The sequence below is a fragment of the Canis lupus genome, chromosome X (assembly GCF_011100685.1).
Source record: "Canis lupus familiaris isolate Mischka breed German Shepherd chromosome X, alternate assembly UU_Cfam_GSD_1.0, whole genome shotgun sequence".
Lineage (NCBI taxonomy): Eukaryota > Metazoa > Chordata > Mammalia > Carnivora > Canidae > Canis > Canis lupus.
Window position 1 is genome coordinate 15,520,188 of NC_049260.1, and position 19,067 is coordinate 15,539,254.

At 45.5% G+C, this 19,067-nt stretch overlaps 1 protein-coding gene across 2 annotated transcripts in view; it reads right to left on the reverse strand.

The window, feature by feature from the left end:
* Nucleotides 1-19,067, reverse strand: part of MAP3K15 (mitogen-activated protein kinase kinase kinase 15) — a 124,296-nt gene that overhangs the window by 100,665 nt on the left and 4,564 nt on the right. For both annotated transcript variants that reach the window (XM_038586989.1, XM_038586990.1), the window contains exons 2-3: nt 3,160-3,299; nt 542-565 (exon numbers count right to left, since the gene is read on the reverse strand). In XM_038586989.1, the coding sequence (XP_038442917.1) occupies nt 542-565; nt 3,160-3,299 (164 nt within the window). The remainder of the gene's footprint in view (nt 1-541; nt 566-3,159; nt 3,300-19,067) is intronic.

Sequence of the window (19,067 nt, forward strand, 5' to 3'; positions counted from 1 at the left end):
CAGGCACTGAGAAGCCAAATTGGGAGACTTTACCACATACATGAGAGAGCAGGAAAAATTCTGTCCTCCTCCTTTCCAGCTTGTGGCAGGCCACTCTCGGCTAGGCCCCCATATTACCTGGGGGTGTAAGTTCATGTTTCTCTGTTGTTAGAGAAACTTTGGTGGCAAATGAGGGAGGTAATGGCTCCAGCAAAAAAGGATCTTGGTGTTTGGTGGGAGCAACCCAGATCAGAGGGAGACAGCCAGATGGTTCCAGGCTCAAAGACCCAGTGCGCAATGGAAGAACAAGGCCATTCGCCTGACCTGACCTCCCGCCCTGTGCCCTGGGTGGGAGTAGGGCCTAAGCTAGCAGGGAGCCTGCAGGGCAGGGCTTTCTAGCCGGCCCCCTGAGAAACTCCAACAGGCACCATTAGAAATCACTTTGCAAAAAAAAAAAAAAAAAAAAAAAAAAAGAAATCACTTTGCTATCTGTGGGATTTTCAGGCAAGCTCTTCTGCATTTTCCAGGTTAAAAAAAAAAAATCTGAAAATATCGTACTTACTGTGTTTTTCTGGGTTACCATATCCTGAAAAGAAAAAATGATAAGATGAATATAGCTTTTTTAAAAAAGCCATTAACTTCCAGAAGCACTACAAGCACTTTGCCCTCCATCATCCAGCACCTACCTTAGGGCAAGAGTTAGTCACTTGAAACCTCCCATTTCCCCTGTGTAAACAACTTCAAATAGGGTGAGCCTCAGAGAATTCATATTCTGGGGAAAGCACATCATGATTGGCTAGCTTTAGGAATGACTGAGGGACATACACAGTTTTAAGGATTTCCCGGAGCAGTGGCAATGCTCTTGTCCAGAGACATTCTGAGATTCAAGTTTGAGGCTCTGCACCTTGCCTGTTCAGTGAAGAATGTCAGGGACAGCGCAGAACTGCCTGGGAAGTACCACGCTACGCTCAGGTCCACGACCATGTCTTGGCTCCTTCAGTGCCACCCCACCCAGGCAGCCCTCCTACAGAAGAGGCACTGCTGGGGGGACTTCCCACACCTCACTCGAACTGTCTAGGAACCTTCAAATCCAAGGACGACAATTTTAGCCAGTTAACTTCAAATAATGGTTATGCAGCCCTTGGCCGTGGCATTCATGTGCTGTAAGCTAACATTTGCGGACAAGAGAAAACGTAATTAAACAGCTGTAGGGCAGCCCTGGTGGCACAGCTAGCTGTAGGGCAGCCCTGGTGGCACAGCAGTTTAGCGCAGCCTGTGGCCCGGGTGTGATCCTGGAGATCCGGGATCGAGTCCCACGTCAGGCTTCCAGCTCGGAGCCTGCTTCTCCCTCCCTCCCTCCCTCCCTCCCTCCCTCCCTCCCTCCCTCTCCCTCCCTCTCTCTCAATCAACCAATCAATAAATCTTAAAAAAAAACCAGCTGTAAAATGGGGTTTATACAGTTGGACGTTCTGAGATCTTGGCTTTCTGAGGACAAGTGCAGCTTCCTTCTTCTGGCGTCACATTTCCCCTTTAGGAAATATTTTTCCATACTATTAAAAAGTAAAACTTATCCAGGTCATGGGACTTTCCAGAGGAGACCACTAAGGCATTGTTGAGGGGAAAAAACATATTGCATTGGAAAAAATACTTTAATTTTGTGTTTCTCATCAAAATATGGCTTAATAATCTATCCTTTCATATTTTCTAGTTCTAAATATTTTTCAAGCACAACTGCCTTAGCGAAAATCAGTAAAAGAAAAAAAATCAGCATCTAAATGTCTAAAGTAATAATTTAGATTGGTTTATAGCCTTCTGGGAAACTATTATACAATGTAAAGTACAATAATAAACCAATTTCTTCTTTCAATGTCCTATGAATGACTTCTTAAAACACAATACTGTGCTCTAATTACAGAGTACACATCTATGTCAAGTGTATGTGATACAGAACACATAGAGGTTACACATCTGAAGCAGGTTGGATTTCTACCAGGAAATAACCCCCGATTATTACAGAACCCAGAAAAATCTGGTTAATATTAAATCTCAAGAAACACAAAAATGTTCAACTTTGCCATCACCAAACTGTGCTATTTACATACACTAGTGATTTTAACACAAAGGGAGCTGGACATTTGGAACTGGTGTCCATGAACGTGAATGTGACGCCACTAGTTCTCACCCGTGGCTGTACTTTTGGGAGGTTAAAAAAATCCCTCAGAGACTGTGATGTAATTGGTCTGGCGTATGACCTGGGTATTGGGATACTTACAAGCTGTCCAAGTAATTCTAAAGTGCAGTCAAGGTTGAGTAACACTGTTGTAAACAAACTAAGCTTTCACTCCTGAAATGATTTAACACAGACCAGCATTTTTCTGACCAATATTAAGACATCTGACAATACTAATATTCCCTGAGTTTTACGGCAACTCACCGTAGACATTCACATTTTACAAACATGAGCATTTTTTTACGTTTTCATCTTAATTCCAGTTAACTTACAGTGTTGTATTAGTCTCAGGTGTACAGTATGGTGATTCAACACCTCCACTCCACTGCCTTATATTCCACTACCATCTCCCCACCTATGTTCCAAATAGGAGTTGTTTTTTTTTTCCTTAGGAGTACTATTATTCAAAAAAAATCTGTATCAAACTTGCAAGAATACAGGTGTAAAAACCTCAATACAGTGTTGTGCATAAATATACAAGTTTTCAGTTTTGCTCTGTTTTGAATGGTGTTGGAGGGTGGAGGAATAACAGATTAAATATGGAGGATGCCTATGCTAGAACTTTCTGCCCACTCTGGTGATGGTTATGTGTCGTCATCTTATCATTCAAGTTGAGAAACTTTTAATGTGTAGGTTTGGATCAAACTGCCCACTGAAAGGTTCAGAGTGGCGTGTTTGCTCCAATGGAAGCTAACAGTTTTTGCCTTCACTTCCCTAATGAGCCCGGAAATGGTGAAGTTGCCTACAAGCACCTCTCTGTAGAGCATATGCTCAGACAGTGGTCAGGAAGTCATCTGTGTGAGCGAGAAGTTGTAGTAGGAAGGAAGGAATTGCACAAGTGAATCTTTGTTTATCTCCAACCTCCCATGCTACATGTACATTTTCGTTGAATGCATAATACTGCTTTTCCGAAGCCAAGTGTTCACCAGGAGACAAATGATCCCCTTTACCTTCAATGAAAGAGCAGTGTCCGCATCGGTGTCATGGTACAGGATCACATTGTTGGCCATGTCAAAGCTTTCGCGGACCCCCAGATGGTAAAAGAGGGAAGGCTGTCTGGAGATCTCACTCATGTCCACCACAGCAACATCTGAGATCAGCAAGGACAGGACACGGTGTGGGAGAGAAAGAGAGGTGATTGGTCTACTGAATCTATTTCCCGCTGATCACCAATGGGGAACTCCTGCAATTGGTGTTTCTACCACCAGTCTTTTATTTTTTTTTTTACCAGCCTTTAAGATAAAGCAGAAAGTGATGAATAATTGGGTTAGAAGCACCCCATGAGCAGTGGAAGAGAAGCAACGAGAGAAACCTCTTCCCTCCTCAAAGTGCTGGGAACGTGGCCTCACTTAAAAATTGCTATTGGAGTTAGTTTTGCTGTTATCTTTATTAGGAAATATGTGATCTCTAAAGGAGTATGTTCACCTTATGTACAAATTATAAAGCCCAATGAAATGTCAAACAATGCTCCTGCCATGCAGCCCAAGACCCAGAACATCATCCATACTGTCAGAGTCTCATGTGCCTCCTCCCAGTCACATCTCCTCCCTCCTGCTCAGAGGATGCCTCTGTCCTGATCTCTGTATTTATCAGTTCCCTACATGTCTAAATGTATATATATAAATATATATCCATGCATGTGTATATATATGCACATGTATCTTACATACATGCACAAGATTATATATTAGATATGCATGTCATGTTATATACACATGTATATACTTATTACATATATGCATATTATAATGTATGAATCCCTAAACAGGATATTGTTTAGTTTTGCATGGTTTTGAACCTCATATACATATATAGTATCACACCATATGTATTCTTGGACTTGCTACTGGTGTGATACCACCAATTTGCATGTCTACCTCTAGTTCAACATAACATTCCATTATATGAGGACTGAGGCCTGGATGGAAATTTCTTTATCCATCCTATCTAAATATATGTGCTTTTTTCCTTTTTCCTATTTCTAACTGCTGTAATGAACATTCCTTCTGGCTCACATGTCCATCATTAACTTGAAAATGTAGCTCAAATGCCCCTGGAGGTGTGTCCTATGGAGACTTACTGCAAATGGAGGAGGCAACGTATCACAACAACAAGGAGAGTATTTAAATGTGCCGAGCAGTACTGCACACCAGCTCAAAACTTGTCGTTTTTGAAAGTATAAAACTTCAAGTTTGATTGAACCTTCCCTACCACATGCAGAGATTTTGGAAAGAACATCTGAACTTACTCTTGCAGTGCTGTGACTCATAGGAAAGTCACTGAAAATCCCAAAGACACAGAACAGAGGCAAGGTGAATGGAGCGAGAAGACACAAGAAGGTAGGCAGTAGCCACATCAGCACCAGGCATCACTGGCTCTGTGCAGGAAGCACTAAGAGTCCTGAGGCCAAGCGCCAACAAGCCCTAGGTGGGCCTTTTATTTTCTAACTTACAGATCGTCTGCTATATGCCAGGCATCGTGCTGAGTTCAAGGGACAGAAATGAGAACAAGAAGGGTACTCAACCCACACTGGCACAAAGGTCATAAAGGGAAGGCCTGCAAAAAGGAATGCTGTCGGGGATCTGGGGGCCCAGAAAAGTCAGGCAAATCGGTGTGAGGGTGAGGTGATGGAAAGGGAAGGAAAGTGTTGCAGGAAGAGAAGACCACAAGGGCAAAGGGCCAGACATAAGATGGCATGTGTTAGGGGGACTGCAAATAATTTCAGGAGATGAGCCTGGAAGGGTTCTTAGGTGCCAGGTGGTGAAGGGGTCTGAAGGCCATGTTAAGAGAGCTGCCTCCATCTTGAGGCAATGGGAAACCTATGGTAGGGTGGTTTTTTGTTTTTCTTTTGATCATGGAAAAATACAAATATAAATAAAAGTAGAATAGTATAATGAAGCCCCCATAGCCCCTTCACTTCCCTCAACAACTAACAACTCACAGCCAGGCTTGTTTCACTTCTACTGGCACCCAAACCACCCCCTTACCATACTATTTTAAGCAGACCCCAGACATCATTTCATTCCCAAATACTTCAGTATGTATTGCTCAAAAAGGAGAATGCAAATGGGGAAAAAAAACAACAACAACAACACTATAGTAGGCACCTGGGTGGCTTGTGTCTGACTCTTGATTTCAGCTCAGCTTATGACCTCAGGGTCATGGATCGAGCCCAGCATTAGGCTCCAGGCTCAGCGGGGAGTCTGCTTGGGATTCTCTGCACACCGCCCCCATCCTGCTCCTCTTCCACCACCCCACATACTCTCTAAAATAAGTAAATAAAATCTTTAAGAAAATTACTGTAGGGCAGCCCCGGTGGCTCAGCGGTTTAGTGCCGCCTTCAGCCCAGGGTGTGATCTGGGGGACCCAGGATCGAGTCCTGCGTCAGGCTCCCTGCATGGAGCCTGCTTCTCCCTCTGCCTGTCTGTCCGTCTGTCTGTGTGTCCCTCATTAATAAATAAAATCTTAAAAAGAAAATTACTGTAGTATCAATGTCTCACCTAACAGTTCTGGAAAAAAAAAAAAACCTGTCATGATTATGTTAAGATTTTTTTTAAGATTTAAGATGAGGCAGGCTCCATGCAGGGAGCCTGACGCGGGACTCAATCCCGGGTCCCCATGATCACACCCCGGGTTGAAGGTGGCGCTAAACCGCTGAGCCACCCGGGCTGCCCCCTGACAGGTTTTAAACAGGAGCCTGTCCTGCCCAAATTCACCCCTCTTGAGGTTGTTGCTCAAGAAAGGACAAACGTATATGCTGAAGAAACACTTTACAACGTTCATTTATCTCCAACGGGTAACAGTTCCCTGCAAACATTTGCTCGGAGTCAAGAATCACACTGCAGCTGAATGAATCAGTCTGCTTATAGGACGGTTCCCTGGACTGCACCTACTTACGTGAAAAAGCATGGGTTTGAGAGTTGTGCTATTAGGTGGCAGCACAGATGCTAATTCCAAGGCCACGGAGACAGGTGTAATTAGTTAACTGAGGCAAGCGAGCCATGGCTTTCTTGCTTTCTTCAAGCTCCTTGAAGACAAAGGAGAGTGACAGGAACAGGCAGAGGCCAGGGATGAAGGACAGCAGCCCCCAACTGATGTGGGCCATTTTCACTGGAAACCCACAACTTGTGTGTGGGGGGGGTGGCTTGTCGCTGAGGAGACGCGAGCGCCTTCTTTCCTCTGCCTTCTCCCTTCTGTGTCAGGGCTCCTGTCCTCTAGCCTCACTCCTCCGCTCAAGGGCCCCTCCATGGCTCCACCAAGGGCTGGGACACAGACTTTTCAGTCCCTACTCCATGCACAGCAGACAGACACTGCTACTCCAGATTCGAAGTAATCCGTGTTCAAAAGAAAAATGGTCTCACACCCAAAGTTGACATTTTTACCTGGTGTTTGTCACTCAGGCCACTAAGACTGAGATTACGCTGAGGATTCATAAAACAATAATATTCAACTAGCTCATTTTTACAACTCCTAGGATATTACTTTAGCAGATTTATAAATATTAAATGACTAAACACCACATTGGAATTTTTATTATATATGAGGCATCTAGGTTTGTTCCCTACCCCCGCCCTAGAGATCATAAGGCTTCAATCACCACAATGGTCATCTGCTTTGACATTTACAAAGTAGTTCCACAAACATCTAGGTTGGATTTCAGAACCACCCTGGGAGACCGGCAGGGAAGGTATTGGCTTTACTTCACAGATGGGGAAATGAAGCACAAAGATTCACCCATGGTCACGGTCACGCAGCCAGGGCACAAACAGAATCACAGCTCCCAAGTGTCCACATGAGGTTTCCTACTATCCTGACTCACTTTCTCAAACACAGCCACAAGGCGTAAAATAGTTGATTTATCAAGCTAAACCTTAGGCAAACAGATCACAGATAAAAAGAGGTAAAATGCTGATTTTTCATTTGCAAATACAGCCTGTGCTCTGGAGCAACCATTACCTTTCAGTTTCTAATGACACAGGTCAGCTTTGGGGGAAGTCTGCATACAATAAACCATCCTTCTTGATGGAGACACTTATGCACCCTACCCATCTTGCTTTAACAACCCTTCAAAAGGGATACCACGTCAGGAACTCGCAACAAGCCAAGGCTCCCCTTAAAATCTACTCTTAGCAGTTAAGTGTGTGAATTTAAAAACAACACCAATAAAAAATAAATTAAAAAAAAAGTGCCCTTCAAACAATTTAAGAATCAATTACAATGATTTCACAATGTGATAGTATGAAATAAAGATGATAAATAGGATTTTAGTTCATGAAAAACTTCTGAACACTATCTTGAATAGTCTTTATGTGAAATGTTTTTATAAGTAGTAAGTAAAACTCTAATTTCCTAGTGTGGCTTAAAAGGGTCTGATTTCCAAAGCAAAGCATTTATCAACAAAATGATATAATGGTAAATGATTTACCATATAGTAATTCTGCGATTGTACTGGCTCATGCCAGCCTTTAAATATATTCCAGGTAATCTGAAATAATGAAGATAAGTAAGATTGGTTATATCTAAATGAACTACATTTAGAGTAGCTTTACTGCCGGAGACATTTCAAAAATCTGATTGAACTTAGGGCAACTGAGTCATCCAAAAGCTCCCTAAAAACAACAGAGCCCAGGGCTTCTGGGTGGCTCAGAGGGTTAAGCATCTGCCTTTGGCTCAGGTCATGATCCCAGAGTCCTGGGATCGAGTCCCACATTGGGTTCCCCGCTCAGTGGGGAGTCTGCTTCTCCCTCTCCCTCTGCCCTTCCTTGTGCACATGTGCTCTAATAAATAGTAAAAAAAATCCTAAAGAAAAAAAAATCCACAGAGCCCAGATTTACTAGACAGGAGGCTACTTCTACTTTAAATCCAATTTTCCAATCACATAGGGAGACAACCTACCAATTCGGTGTCAGGAAGTCTACCAAAGACACCATCGACAGGGGGCCGGGTGCCAGTTGCTTCAAGTACCATGTTGCAATGGGGAAGACAGGGGTGCAGGAGAGTGGGGATGTTGGGAACCTATACCTGGCCCCCGGTCTTTTGCTTCCCAGCATTTTTGTTTTAAAGAATGACCCCAAAATCTGTGTATACCTTTATACATGTGATTCAGATGTGTCCACTACCAGTTTTTCCAAAGACATATGCCAAATATAAGCAAATGATGTTCTGAGGTAAATGGACTCACTGGGCTTAATTTTAGAGCACTCACAAGGAAATATTTGCAATAGAAAACGTATCATGACTTAAGTCACTTAGCTCTCGCATGTTTATGTTGCTCTTGAGCTAACAGGGAAAAAACCTGCACGCTAGGGTGCACTCATCGCTTAAAGTGCTAGCAGTACCAGCAAGCACCACCATGCATGACGGGACGCGTCACAGCTCCAACTCTGGGCTCCCTGGTAGCCTTTACATCTACCACCTCAATACTTCCACCTTTGTCACCTGAATGTTCTCTTCCGCTTCCTTCCACCCTTTTATAAAGGGATCTGCTTTGACATAACTCTCCTCAGCAAATTTCGAGACATCGTTCTCAAAAGCCCTTTTCTGACCAGCAGATAATGACTTTCTCTTCTAAAAGGTCTGTGTCACACATCACCTTCAAGACGTGTGCAATTTCAGAGAGGAGTAGAGCTTGATGTACTGGCACCACACAGCACCCCACCGTGAAGGCGGTACTGCTGAGCTTTTCTGTCAGAGTGACAAAATTGCAGGAAATGGCACTGCCTTCCTTAATTTGTTCTCTGATTGGCTCATTAAAAATGACCTCTGGTCAACACAAGAAGACCCATGGCTTTCACATCCACTTCAAAAATAACACCCTACCCCCCTTTACCTTAATAAAATCAACTGTTCCTTCAAGATCAACTCTAGGTGCCAGGACTCCTGCCGGGCCACTGATGTCACCCATTCTGTGCTCCCAGCTTCCGGAGAGGGTCAGCCCCACAGCCTGTGCAGGGGCACAGAGTTCATCTGGTGATGGCAGCGAGGATCCACTGCTGGATACAGGGCCATTTTTTCTTTGTCCTTATTCCATCTCATCTCCCCCCCACCAAGTACCAAAACCCTTTTTTCTAGGTGGCTCTTTGAGAATCAATGTCCAGAGTTCCTGGTTTCCATTGAGCATGCCTCACTAGCCACAGACTTTATGAAAAGTACCTAGCAAGGTTGAGTATTTTGAATGCAGGATTCTCATTCTCAGGAAAGAAAACACTTTTTAGTGAATCCGACCAATAAGTCTTAGAACGTCAGTCAGCCTTATGAGATCCAATGACAATCCAAGGATCATTCTAGACATCAGAATGGTCTTGGCTCCCGGCTCACAACCAAAATAACTGGAGGGCTATGTTGGAGGCCCATCAAGAACCTTTATGATATCGACCATTTCCATTGCTTTGTGTTTCTTGTATTCCACTTCCTCTGCTCCCAACTTTTAACAGTCACACAGAGCATCTCATCTGGACAGAACTGGCCTGATACAATGCAGCTAGCCTTGAGGGTATTTTTGCTCATGGTGAGTTGATCAGTAAGACATAGAGATATTATATTCTGGTTATGCTTCACGACAGGACATGTCAAAATGTAATGGTACGAGTTTAAGTTCTGGCTCTTAGTCAGATGAAGTAGACATCCCAGCCTGTCTCTCCCCGAATGCATCTATAAAAACTTGGCAGAAAGGATCGAATAGCTGTTTAATAATCTAGAAAGGAAGCAAACAGATTAGAGAAGACCTGATTCCAATGTACCGCCAAACCCAAAGCAAGTTCCCTATTTCCCCCTCAGTCTCCCCCCTGCCAGGACTAAAGGCAGCCCGAAACCCTCCAAATAGGTGCTGGGTGTCAATGCAGAGAGCACCAGGAGAGGCTCCCTAGTTCTGGCTCAGAAAGCAGCAAAGGGGCCTCCAAATGCTCAGAGAGAGTGAAGGCAGTTCTCTACTTTTCTCTTTTCCCTTGCACCCCAGGACCCCTGTGACCCCCACGGCCATACCAGCTAAGGCTGGCAGAGGCAGCAGGGCCTACAGTCACCAGGGCCTCTGCTCTAACCTGAGGAGCTGTGGTCCCAAGCGGGGGGGGGGGGGGGGCAGCGAATCCCCATTGCTTTTTTCCCCTCTCCAAATTCCTGGCCTCAAACATGGGCACTTGTGCAAAGTGTGAGGCAGAGTGGCTTGACTAAATCTCCCGGTGTTCGGCCCCAGGACTGAAAAGGGGAGTCCCAGTAAATCACCAAGTACAAAGCCAAGCAGCACTGAAAAGGCTTTGAAAAGCTACCACAACTAAACCCGAGCTTGGCAGCCTAAATCAACTAGGCCGACCACCCGTTAGGGCAAAAATACCAACAGGCTCCATAGGATATATGTGAGGCCTGGGATCTCATTTATAGGATTTCAAAAGATCCAGGGTACAATCCAAAATTACTTTGAATTCAAAAAAGCAGGAACGATTCAAACTCACATGGGAAAGACAACCAATGGAATCTGATAACAAGAGGTCACAGAAATCAAAATCACTGACAATGACTTTAAAGCAATTATTATAAAAGTTCTCCAAGAAGGGACGCCTGGGTGGCTCAGTGGTTGAGTGTCTGCCTTTGACTCAGGGCATGATCCTGGGGCCCAGGATCAAGTCCCACACCAGGCTCCCTACGAGAAGCCTGCTTCTCCCTCTGTGTGTCTGCCTTGGTCTCTCATGAATAAATAAAATCTTAAAAAAAAAAAAAGTTCTCCAAGAAGTAAAGGAAGATACTTCTGAAAAGAATGGAAAAAATAGAAAGTACCAATGAATAAACTGAAGAGCCAAATGGAAATCTTAGGAATGATTAATAACCAAAATAGAAGACTCACCAGATGGGCTCACAAAAAGAATGGACGTGACAGAGAGGTCAGTGAAACTAAAGACAGGTCAGTAGAAATGATCTAATTTGAACAACAGAAAACAAAGAGTTTAGAAAAATCTAGAAATTAAGACTCTCTTCCAAAATCCCATAAACCAATAGGTAAAAAGTGCAGGGAAGGATCATGAACAAACAGCGCTCAGGAAAAAAAAAAAAAAAAAAAAGGGAAGTATGTCCACCCTCACATAGAATAAGGCAAATACAAGTTAAAACTGAGATACTGATCCCTGGGTGGCTCAGCGGTTAAGCACCTGCCTTTGGCCCAGGGCACGATCCTGGAGTCCCGGGATCCAGTCCCGTGTCAGGCTCCCGGCATGGGGCCTGCTTCTCCCTCTGCCTGTGTCTCTGCCTCCCCGACACTGGTTGGTGTCTGTTTATTGTAGCTGTCCTGGTGGGTTTCAAGTGGTAGCTCACGGTGGTTTGGATTTGCATTTCCCCAATGACAAAGGACTGTCTTTTCATGTGTATGTTGGCTGTTTGTATATCTTTTTTTTTTTTAAAAAAAGATTTTATTTATTCATGAGAGACAGAGACAGAGAGGGGGGGTGCAGAGACACAGGCAGAGGGAGAAGCAGGAGCCCGATGTGGGACTCAATCCCAGGTCTCCAGGATCACGCCCTGGGCTGAAGGCGGCGCTAAACCGCTGAGCCACCCAGGGATCCCACAACTTTCTTTTTTAAAAGAAGGTTAAATCGAGAGTTATCATAGGACCCAGAAATCCCACCCCTAGGCACACAGGCAAGAGAGATGGAAGCAGATGTCCACGGCAAAAGTTGCTGCATTATTCCCCGAAGCCAAAACCAGAAACCACCCCAACGCCCAAGGAGATACCACCCTGCAGTACATCCAGAACTTCACGCAGCCGAGCGAAAGGGGCACAGTCCGGTCCCGTGCAGCGCCACGGATGAGCTGTGGACACGGGTGAGAAGACCACACGTTCATAAGGCCGTTCATGGGAACAAGCACGACGAGGGAGGGGGAGAGTGGGAGGGGGGGAGAGGGGGAGGAGAGGCTGCCCAGCTCTGGGGCTGGGTGGCTGCGGCGGGGAGGGACTGCTAACGGGTGCAGGGGTTTTCCTGGGTGCAATGCAAGGGGCCTGGGGCGAGCAGAGGTGACGGCTGCGCGGCTCCCCAGACGTGCAACAACCGCTGGGCTGTCCGCTGCACCGGATCGATTATACCTCACGAAGGCTGGGTGGGTTGGGTCGTTGTGTTTTTGTTTTTTAAAGTAGAAGAGTCTCAGCGGTGGCGCTGTTCCTAATTGTTGCAAACTGGGAACGACTCCACGTTCAACAGAGAACATAAACTGCGGTGTATTCTTACAACGAAATACTACATAGAAATGGAAAGGAACAAACTGCTGCTGTGTTAACAGTAGAGAGGAATTCTGCAAACATAATGGTGAGTGAAAGGAGCCAGAGACAAAAAAGGAAATTGTGTTATTCCGTTTATAAATAGAGAGAGAGAGAGAGAAACCAAGAAATACTCTTAACTCTAAAGAACACACTACTGGTCAGCAAAGGGGGGTGGGGGTGGGGGGTGAGACGGTTGATGGGGATGAAGGAGGGCGCTTGTGACGAGCACTGGGTGATACACGGAAGTGACAAATCACTATACTGTACACCTGAAACCAATATAACACTGTATGGTAACCATATTGGAATTAAAATAAAAACTTTTAAAATAAGAAAAAAAAGGTACCCCAACAGGCAAAACTACTCCCTGCAGACATTGGGATAGTTGGTGCTCTTGACTAGGCTGGAAAACAGAAGCGAGCACACTGGTGTTTACTTTTTTGATCCAAGCATGGAGTTACACAGCATAAAGCTTTTGAGAGCTCATAGAGCAGTACATTTAAGACTGTGCGCTTTTCTGGATGTGCTTTGTACCTCAATAAAAAGTAAAAATAAAGAGGTTATTGAAGCAGAGGTTTATACCTTTTCCTCACTTCCATTCTTCAACACAGGACCAGGAATGAAGCTAGGATTAAATCTCCAACCTCAAAAACTTTGGGCAAAAAAAAAAAAAAAAAAAAAGGTCTGACCCAATTGCAGGAGTATAATGGGACCCTACTACCTGACATTTCTTGAGCATTTACCACATTCAGGGCACTATGCTTCAATCTCTACCTAGAGATTTTTTCAATGAGACTCAGAGATGTTAGGTAAGTTATCCAGGGCCACACAGCCAAAAAAGGACAGGGCAACAAAGGAAACCCGATCTGCCAAGCAAAATGTTTCTTCCCCTCTGCCACTTGTGTTACCAAGGGCAGTGGGACACAATGATGGAACACAGGTTGGTCAAGCCTCATTATGGATCTATTTTGGTGGAATGCCTGGGTGGCTCAGTGGTTGAATGTTTACCTTTGGCTCAGGTCATGATCCCAGGGTCCTGGGATCGAGACCCGCATCAGGCTCCCCATAGGGAGCCTGCTTCTCCCTCTGCCTATGTCTCTGCCTCTCTCTGTGTGTCTCTCACAAATAACTAAATAAAATCTTGAAAAAATAAAAATTAAAAATGGATCTGTTTTGGTGGTCTTTACGTTGGGGGACAGAAAGGCCATTTGCCCAAAGGATAACCTGCACTTCCTACACTTTTCTGGATGATGAGGTGAAAGGGAGGCAGCCGTGGTTCTAGCAACTTGACTCAAAGTGTGTGGAACACACATCCAGGGTGAAACCCTTCTCTCAGGTGCTTGACACAGGTGTCAGGCGTTCTTCACACAAGTCACCTGTGTCCAATCACAGACCTCAGGGTAAAAGCTACAACAGTCAAGTGTTCAGAAGAACACATGAAAGTATGCGTACAATCACAACCTGGAAGGAGACAAAGACTTCCCAGGGATGACACAGAGGCAACCTTAATAGAACAATAGTGTCTGTGAGACGTTATCAGAACGAAAATTCTCTGCTCATCACAAGTCCCAAGGAGATGAATAAGCAAGCCACAGTCTGGGAGCAAATGCTCAAGAAATATACTTCTGAAAAGCACCTGAATCCAAAATATATAAAGAACTCTTCTAACTCAATAAGAGGACAATCCAATTAAATGGGTAATGATCTCCACAGACACCTCATGAAGATATCTATCATGGCCAAAAAGCACGTGCAAAGGTGCTCAACATCATTAATCATCAACAAAAGGGGAATAAAAACCATTGTGAGAAACCACACTACAGCTCCACCAGTAAGGCCAAGGTTGAAAAGCTCAATAACACAGTGTCGGTGAGGACGCGAAGCCACCACAAGTCTTGTGCATCAGTGCTAGGAACAGAAGAGTACAACCGCCTGGGGAAAAGGTTTGGAGGTTCCTTACACAGTTTAACACACGCCTACCCTTTGATCTGGCCATTCCACTGCTGGTTATTTACCCAAGAGGAATGAAAACACTTGCCCACAAAAAAAGACCTATATACAAATGTTCGTAGCAGTTTTACTTGTAACAGCCCAAACTAGGAACCACCCACATGTCCTTCAACAGGAGTATGACTAAACCAACTGTGGTATGTCCACGCAACCCAACAGTGCTCTGCACCAACAAGGAGCAAACGACAGATACGCAGCACGATACAGGTGAATCTCAAAGACATCACGCTGAGCAAAGGAAGCTAGACCCAGGAAAGTACACACTGTAGGAGCCCTTTTATACAAAACTCTAGCAAAGGCATGTCTAACTGGTGGTGACAGCATCCCAGTCACTTCCTGGGGCCAGGAATGGGGGTGGAAAGGGGAATGAGCAAGAGGCGACATGAGAGAACTTTCTGGACAGATGAGACTTCTATTGTGATAAGGTCTGTTTTTGTGGGTTTAGTCATTTCTCAAATTGCACAGCGGAGATTCTTACATTTCAATGTATACACACTATACGGTAAAAATGTTTAAGACTAAGAACCAAGTGTGGAGGAGGGGGTGGTAAAGAAAAAAAAACAACGTGGCACATTGTTAATCATTGTTGAAGCTGCATAATGTGCATGCTTGAAATTTTCCATAATAAAATTTCAAGAAAAAATTCATCTATATCTAATGCATCTACTCCTCTCCTGCTTCCACCTCTAATTCTGCTCGGCCCCTGGACTGACCCCGATTCTCCGGTGAACTCTGTTTCCTGCCCAGGTCCACAGCTCAACTCCTTCCTGTGCTGCACGTCCTACCACCAACCAAGCCCTGACAACTGCCAGGTATTTTGGCCAAACCCTGCCACACCCGATAGCCTGAAAGCCGGGAAGGTATCGGGGAAGCCAGAAGTTTTCCAGCTGGCTTTGCAGGAGTTCAACCCCTTCCCCACCGATGTGATCTGACCGGGATTTAAACAGATCCTATCGCAAAGCCTGATACACTGAAGCATTAAACAGGAGTATAAGGCTTGCATTCCAAAAATATGTAAGTTGGCTGCTAGGAACCCAAAACACAGTTTGCCCCAATAACATACAGCCGGCAATGCAGCAGGCCAGCCCCGAGACTTTATCTACCCTAAATGCACTCAGAGCTCAAACAGCAAAGCTGCAAGGAAATGCTGCAGGTGCAATGCTTCTTTCACTCAGCCCATGTGACGAAGAATTGAGGAAAGTTCCAGGTTTTAATGCTGAGTCAGTAGCAGTAACAGCAGCTAGAGAGGAAGGAGGCTCTGGCAATGGCCCCCATGGGCAAGCCAGCAGCCAGGTCCAGCAGAGGGCAGCTGAGGTCTTGTCAGGGGGTCATGTGGTCTTGTCCCCAGGAGTAAAGTCACTGTGGCCTGAGCAAGCCATGCCACTGTCTCCAGTAGGGAGAGAAGAGACTTCTGAGTTATAACCCTACCTGTGATCTCCCACTGCACTTGTTTAAAATAAAATCACGTTTATGTTATGAAAAATATACATCACCAAAAATGTGGACAAATAAAAAAAAAATCAGTATTCCCAGAACAGAGTTCAAACCACTGTTTTCATTCCAGGGCCTCCGGTTGAGTTGTTTTGGTCTCTTCTATTTGATATGTACCACTGAAGAGAAAGGTTCAGATCCAGAAATGTGTCATTAGGATGTACCTTCTTTCCTAGTAAGAATCACAACTGTACTTTATCTATGCCTGTCCTCCATTTTCAGCATGGTTTCTCCAGGAAACCACACTCTGATTTCCATCTGAGGGTACCAAACAAGTCTTGCTTCATCTCAACAGGAGAAACCAAGTGCCATCTGTATCCACTAAGAGTTATTTTAAAAAGGAACTGGATAGCTATTCCTAGGAATCACTCCAGGAGTAGCAAAGAAAACCACATCTGGCTCCCTACCATTGAAGAGTTCAAGGTCTTGCAGAAGATCATTAAATTGGTAATTACTTAATCACAACTGTGTTACTCACTAGGAATGAAAACCTCCGTGTGATTAAAGCTGGCAGAGAACAGGCGAGGAGTCCGTGAAGGCTCCCTTAAAGAATGGAGATGTGAAAGTTAAGGGCGTTTTGGGCAGAGCAAGACTGTAGGGTGGCGGAAAGTGCCAGGATATGGTGGCATCAAAGGAGACGACACAGAGTGGAACACACCAAGAATGACCCAGTATTAAGAGACCAGTGACAAAGCCGTGGGCAGCAACGTGGATGAGAAAAGCCAACACCTGGACCGGGGTAGCAGGGGCCCACAGACTGAAGTCAAGCAGATCTGGGAACCATTCTGGAAGCAATAGGCTGGCTTTGGCAATGACCCAGGGCATGGGGTCAAGACTGACTCCCAGGTTGAAGATTTTGCTCGTTAATATTTACTTTGTTTAAGAGAAGATGATGTCTGTCTATTGCCCTTACATTCTGCTGGAAATAGATGTGGCCAGTCTCCTGACCACGTATAGATGCCACGCAAAGTGCATATTCTACAACCATCGAACCCACACACCCCACAGGCCGGTCTTCCTTAGAACACTATGCATTTTCCGGAGCGATGGGGAGAGTGTGCATCCAATTACAAGCCAGCTTAAGGCATTTATAAAGCTCACTCTTCAGCAGAAGCACCTGTGAATTAAGTCCACAAAAGCGGAGAGATGCATTTTGGCAATTCTGCAGAATGCACTGCAAGCTTTATTAGCGTAAGCTAGGCTATGCTGCCACAGGAGACGAATCCCCAAAATTTCAGGGGCTAACTACCAACTCCAACATATGACCTTTGAGTCTGCCAAAATAGAGGCAAAGTGAGATGGAGGTGGCACACTAATTTCTCACCTTTTCTCCCCAAGATTTTATTTATCCATGAGAGAGATAGATACATAGGCAGAAGGAGAAGCAGGCGCCCTGCAGGGAGCCCGACGTGGGACTCAATCCCCGAACCCCAGGATCACGCCCTGAGCCGAAGGGAGAGGCTCAACCGCTGAGCCACCCAGGCATCCCTCTCAGTCACTTTCAAAGTGATACTTGATGTTGCTCAAATCTCAGTGACCAGCACTGATCACAAGGGCCCACGCTAACTGCAAGGGAGACTGGGAACCACGAAGAGACGGATGCAGGCAGGGCACGGTCTCTGCCACACGACACATCAGACTGATGAATCCGCAAGAACGGAGCACCCAGGTGGCTCAGTCAGTTAAGTTAAGCGTCTGCCTTCGGGTCAGGTCATCATCTCAGGGTCCTGGGATCGAGCCCTGCGTCGGTAACCCCGCTCGGCGGGGCATCTGTTTTTCCCTTGCCCTCTGCCCCTCCCCCCCACTCATGCTCTCTTTCAAATAAATAAAATCCTAAAAATAATCCACAAGTAACATCACAGATGGAGAGGCTAGACATAACCCACGTAAAGGACAGCGAAAGCTAAGAGCCGGTCACACTTTAAACCATTACATGCTCTATTTTGGCAGAAAGCCTGATATTACCATCAGCTTAAAAACACAATCACTACAATAGCACTTAATAGGAAAAAAATAACCTAGACTCCAAAGCCAGTGAAACCAAAGAAAACAAACTTGAACGTGTCCCCCCTCCTCCCTCACTGCTGGGACTAACCCGGGGACACCAGCGTCTCAATTCTGTCGTCCTCATGCGCGGCAGTAGAGGTGCGGGCTCCACCGTGGGGGAAATCACGATGGCGGGGGGAATCCAGGGCACGAGGGGCTACCTGGCCCCACCTCCTCTTGGAGAGACATGCCTCGCCGACAACTTTCTAGGGTTTGTGCTCAATTTTCAAGACCCAAGTTATGCTCTTACCACGAGAACACCCCCAGCCCCCAAATCTTAGGAGCCTGACCAAACAAAAGCTTCTCTCTTGCTTATGCAAAATAAGCGAACACTCCTGCTCTAATAGCTGTCATCCAAAGAGTGGTCCAGAGATCCAGGTGCCTTCCATCTTGTGCCACTGCCATCATCTACACTGGGGACCGTGGAAAAGGGTGACAGAGCATGGGAAGGACTACTAGATATGCTCACACCTAGGCCCAGAAGCGACAGACTCCACCTGTACTTTCCATTTCATTGGTCAGAGCTAGTTATAACCTCCCACCGAGGCTCAGAGGGTGCTAGAAAACCCAGGCCTGCTTTCCAGCAACAACTAGCAGCGTGCATCTCCGCTAACCCGGCAGTCTCTGCCATACTTTGCAACCTGCAAATGATTCTGTATGAGGCAGCCAGGAAAGGAGCGTCCTCAGGATAGAGCACAGCTGATTAGCTCATCTGGAGACCAAAGCCCAGGCCTTGTTTTTTTTTTTTTTTGTTTTTTTTTTTAAGATTTTATTTACTTATTCATGAGAGATACAGAAAGAGAGAGAGAGGAGGTGGGACAGAGACACAGGCAGAGGGAGAGGCAGGCTCCATGCAGGGAGCCTGACATGGGACTCGATCCCAGGTCTCCAGGATCAGGCCCTGGGCGGAAGGCAGTGCTAAACCGCTGAGTCCCCCCGGCTGCCCAGGACCTTGGCCTTTTTAATGGATGTTCAGGAAGTGCAAGGATTTCCTACCACAGGTGGCAAGAGCTCACCATTTGGAAAATTACCATGAACATTACCATAAAGAAAAAGACCTCAGAAGTAGGGCCC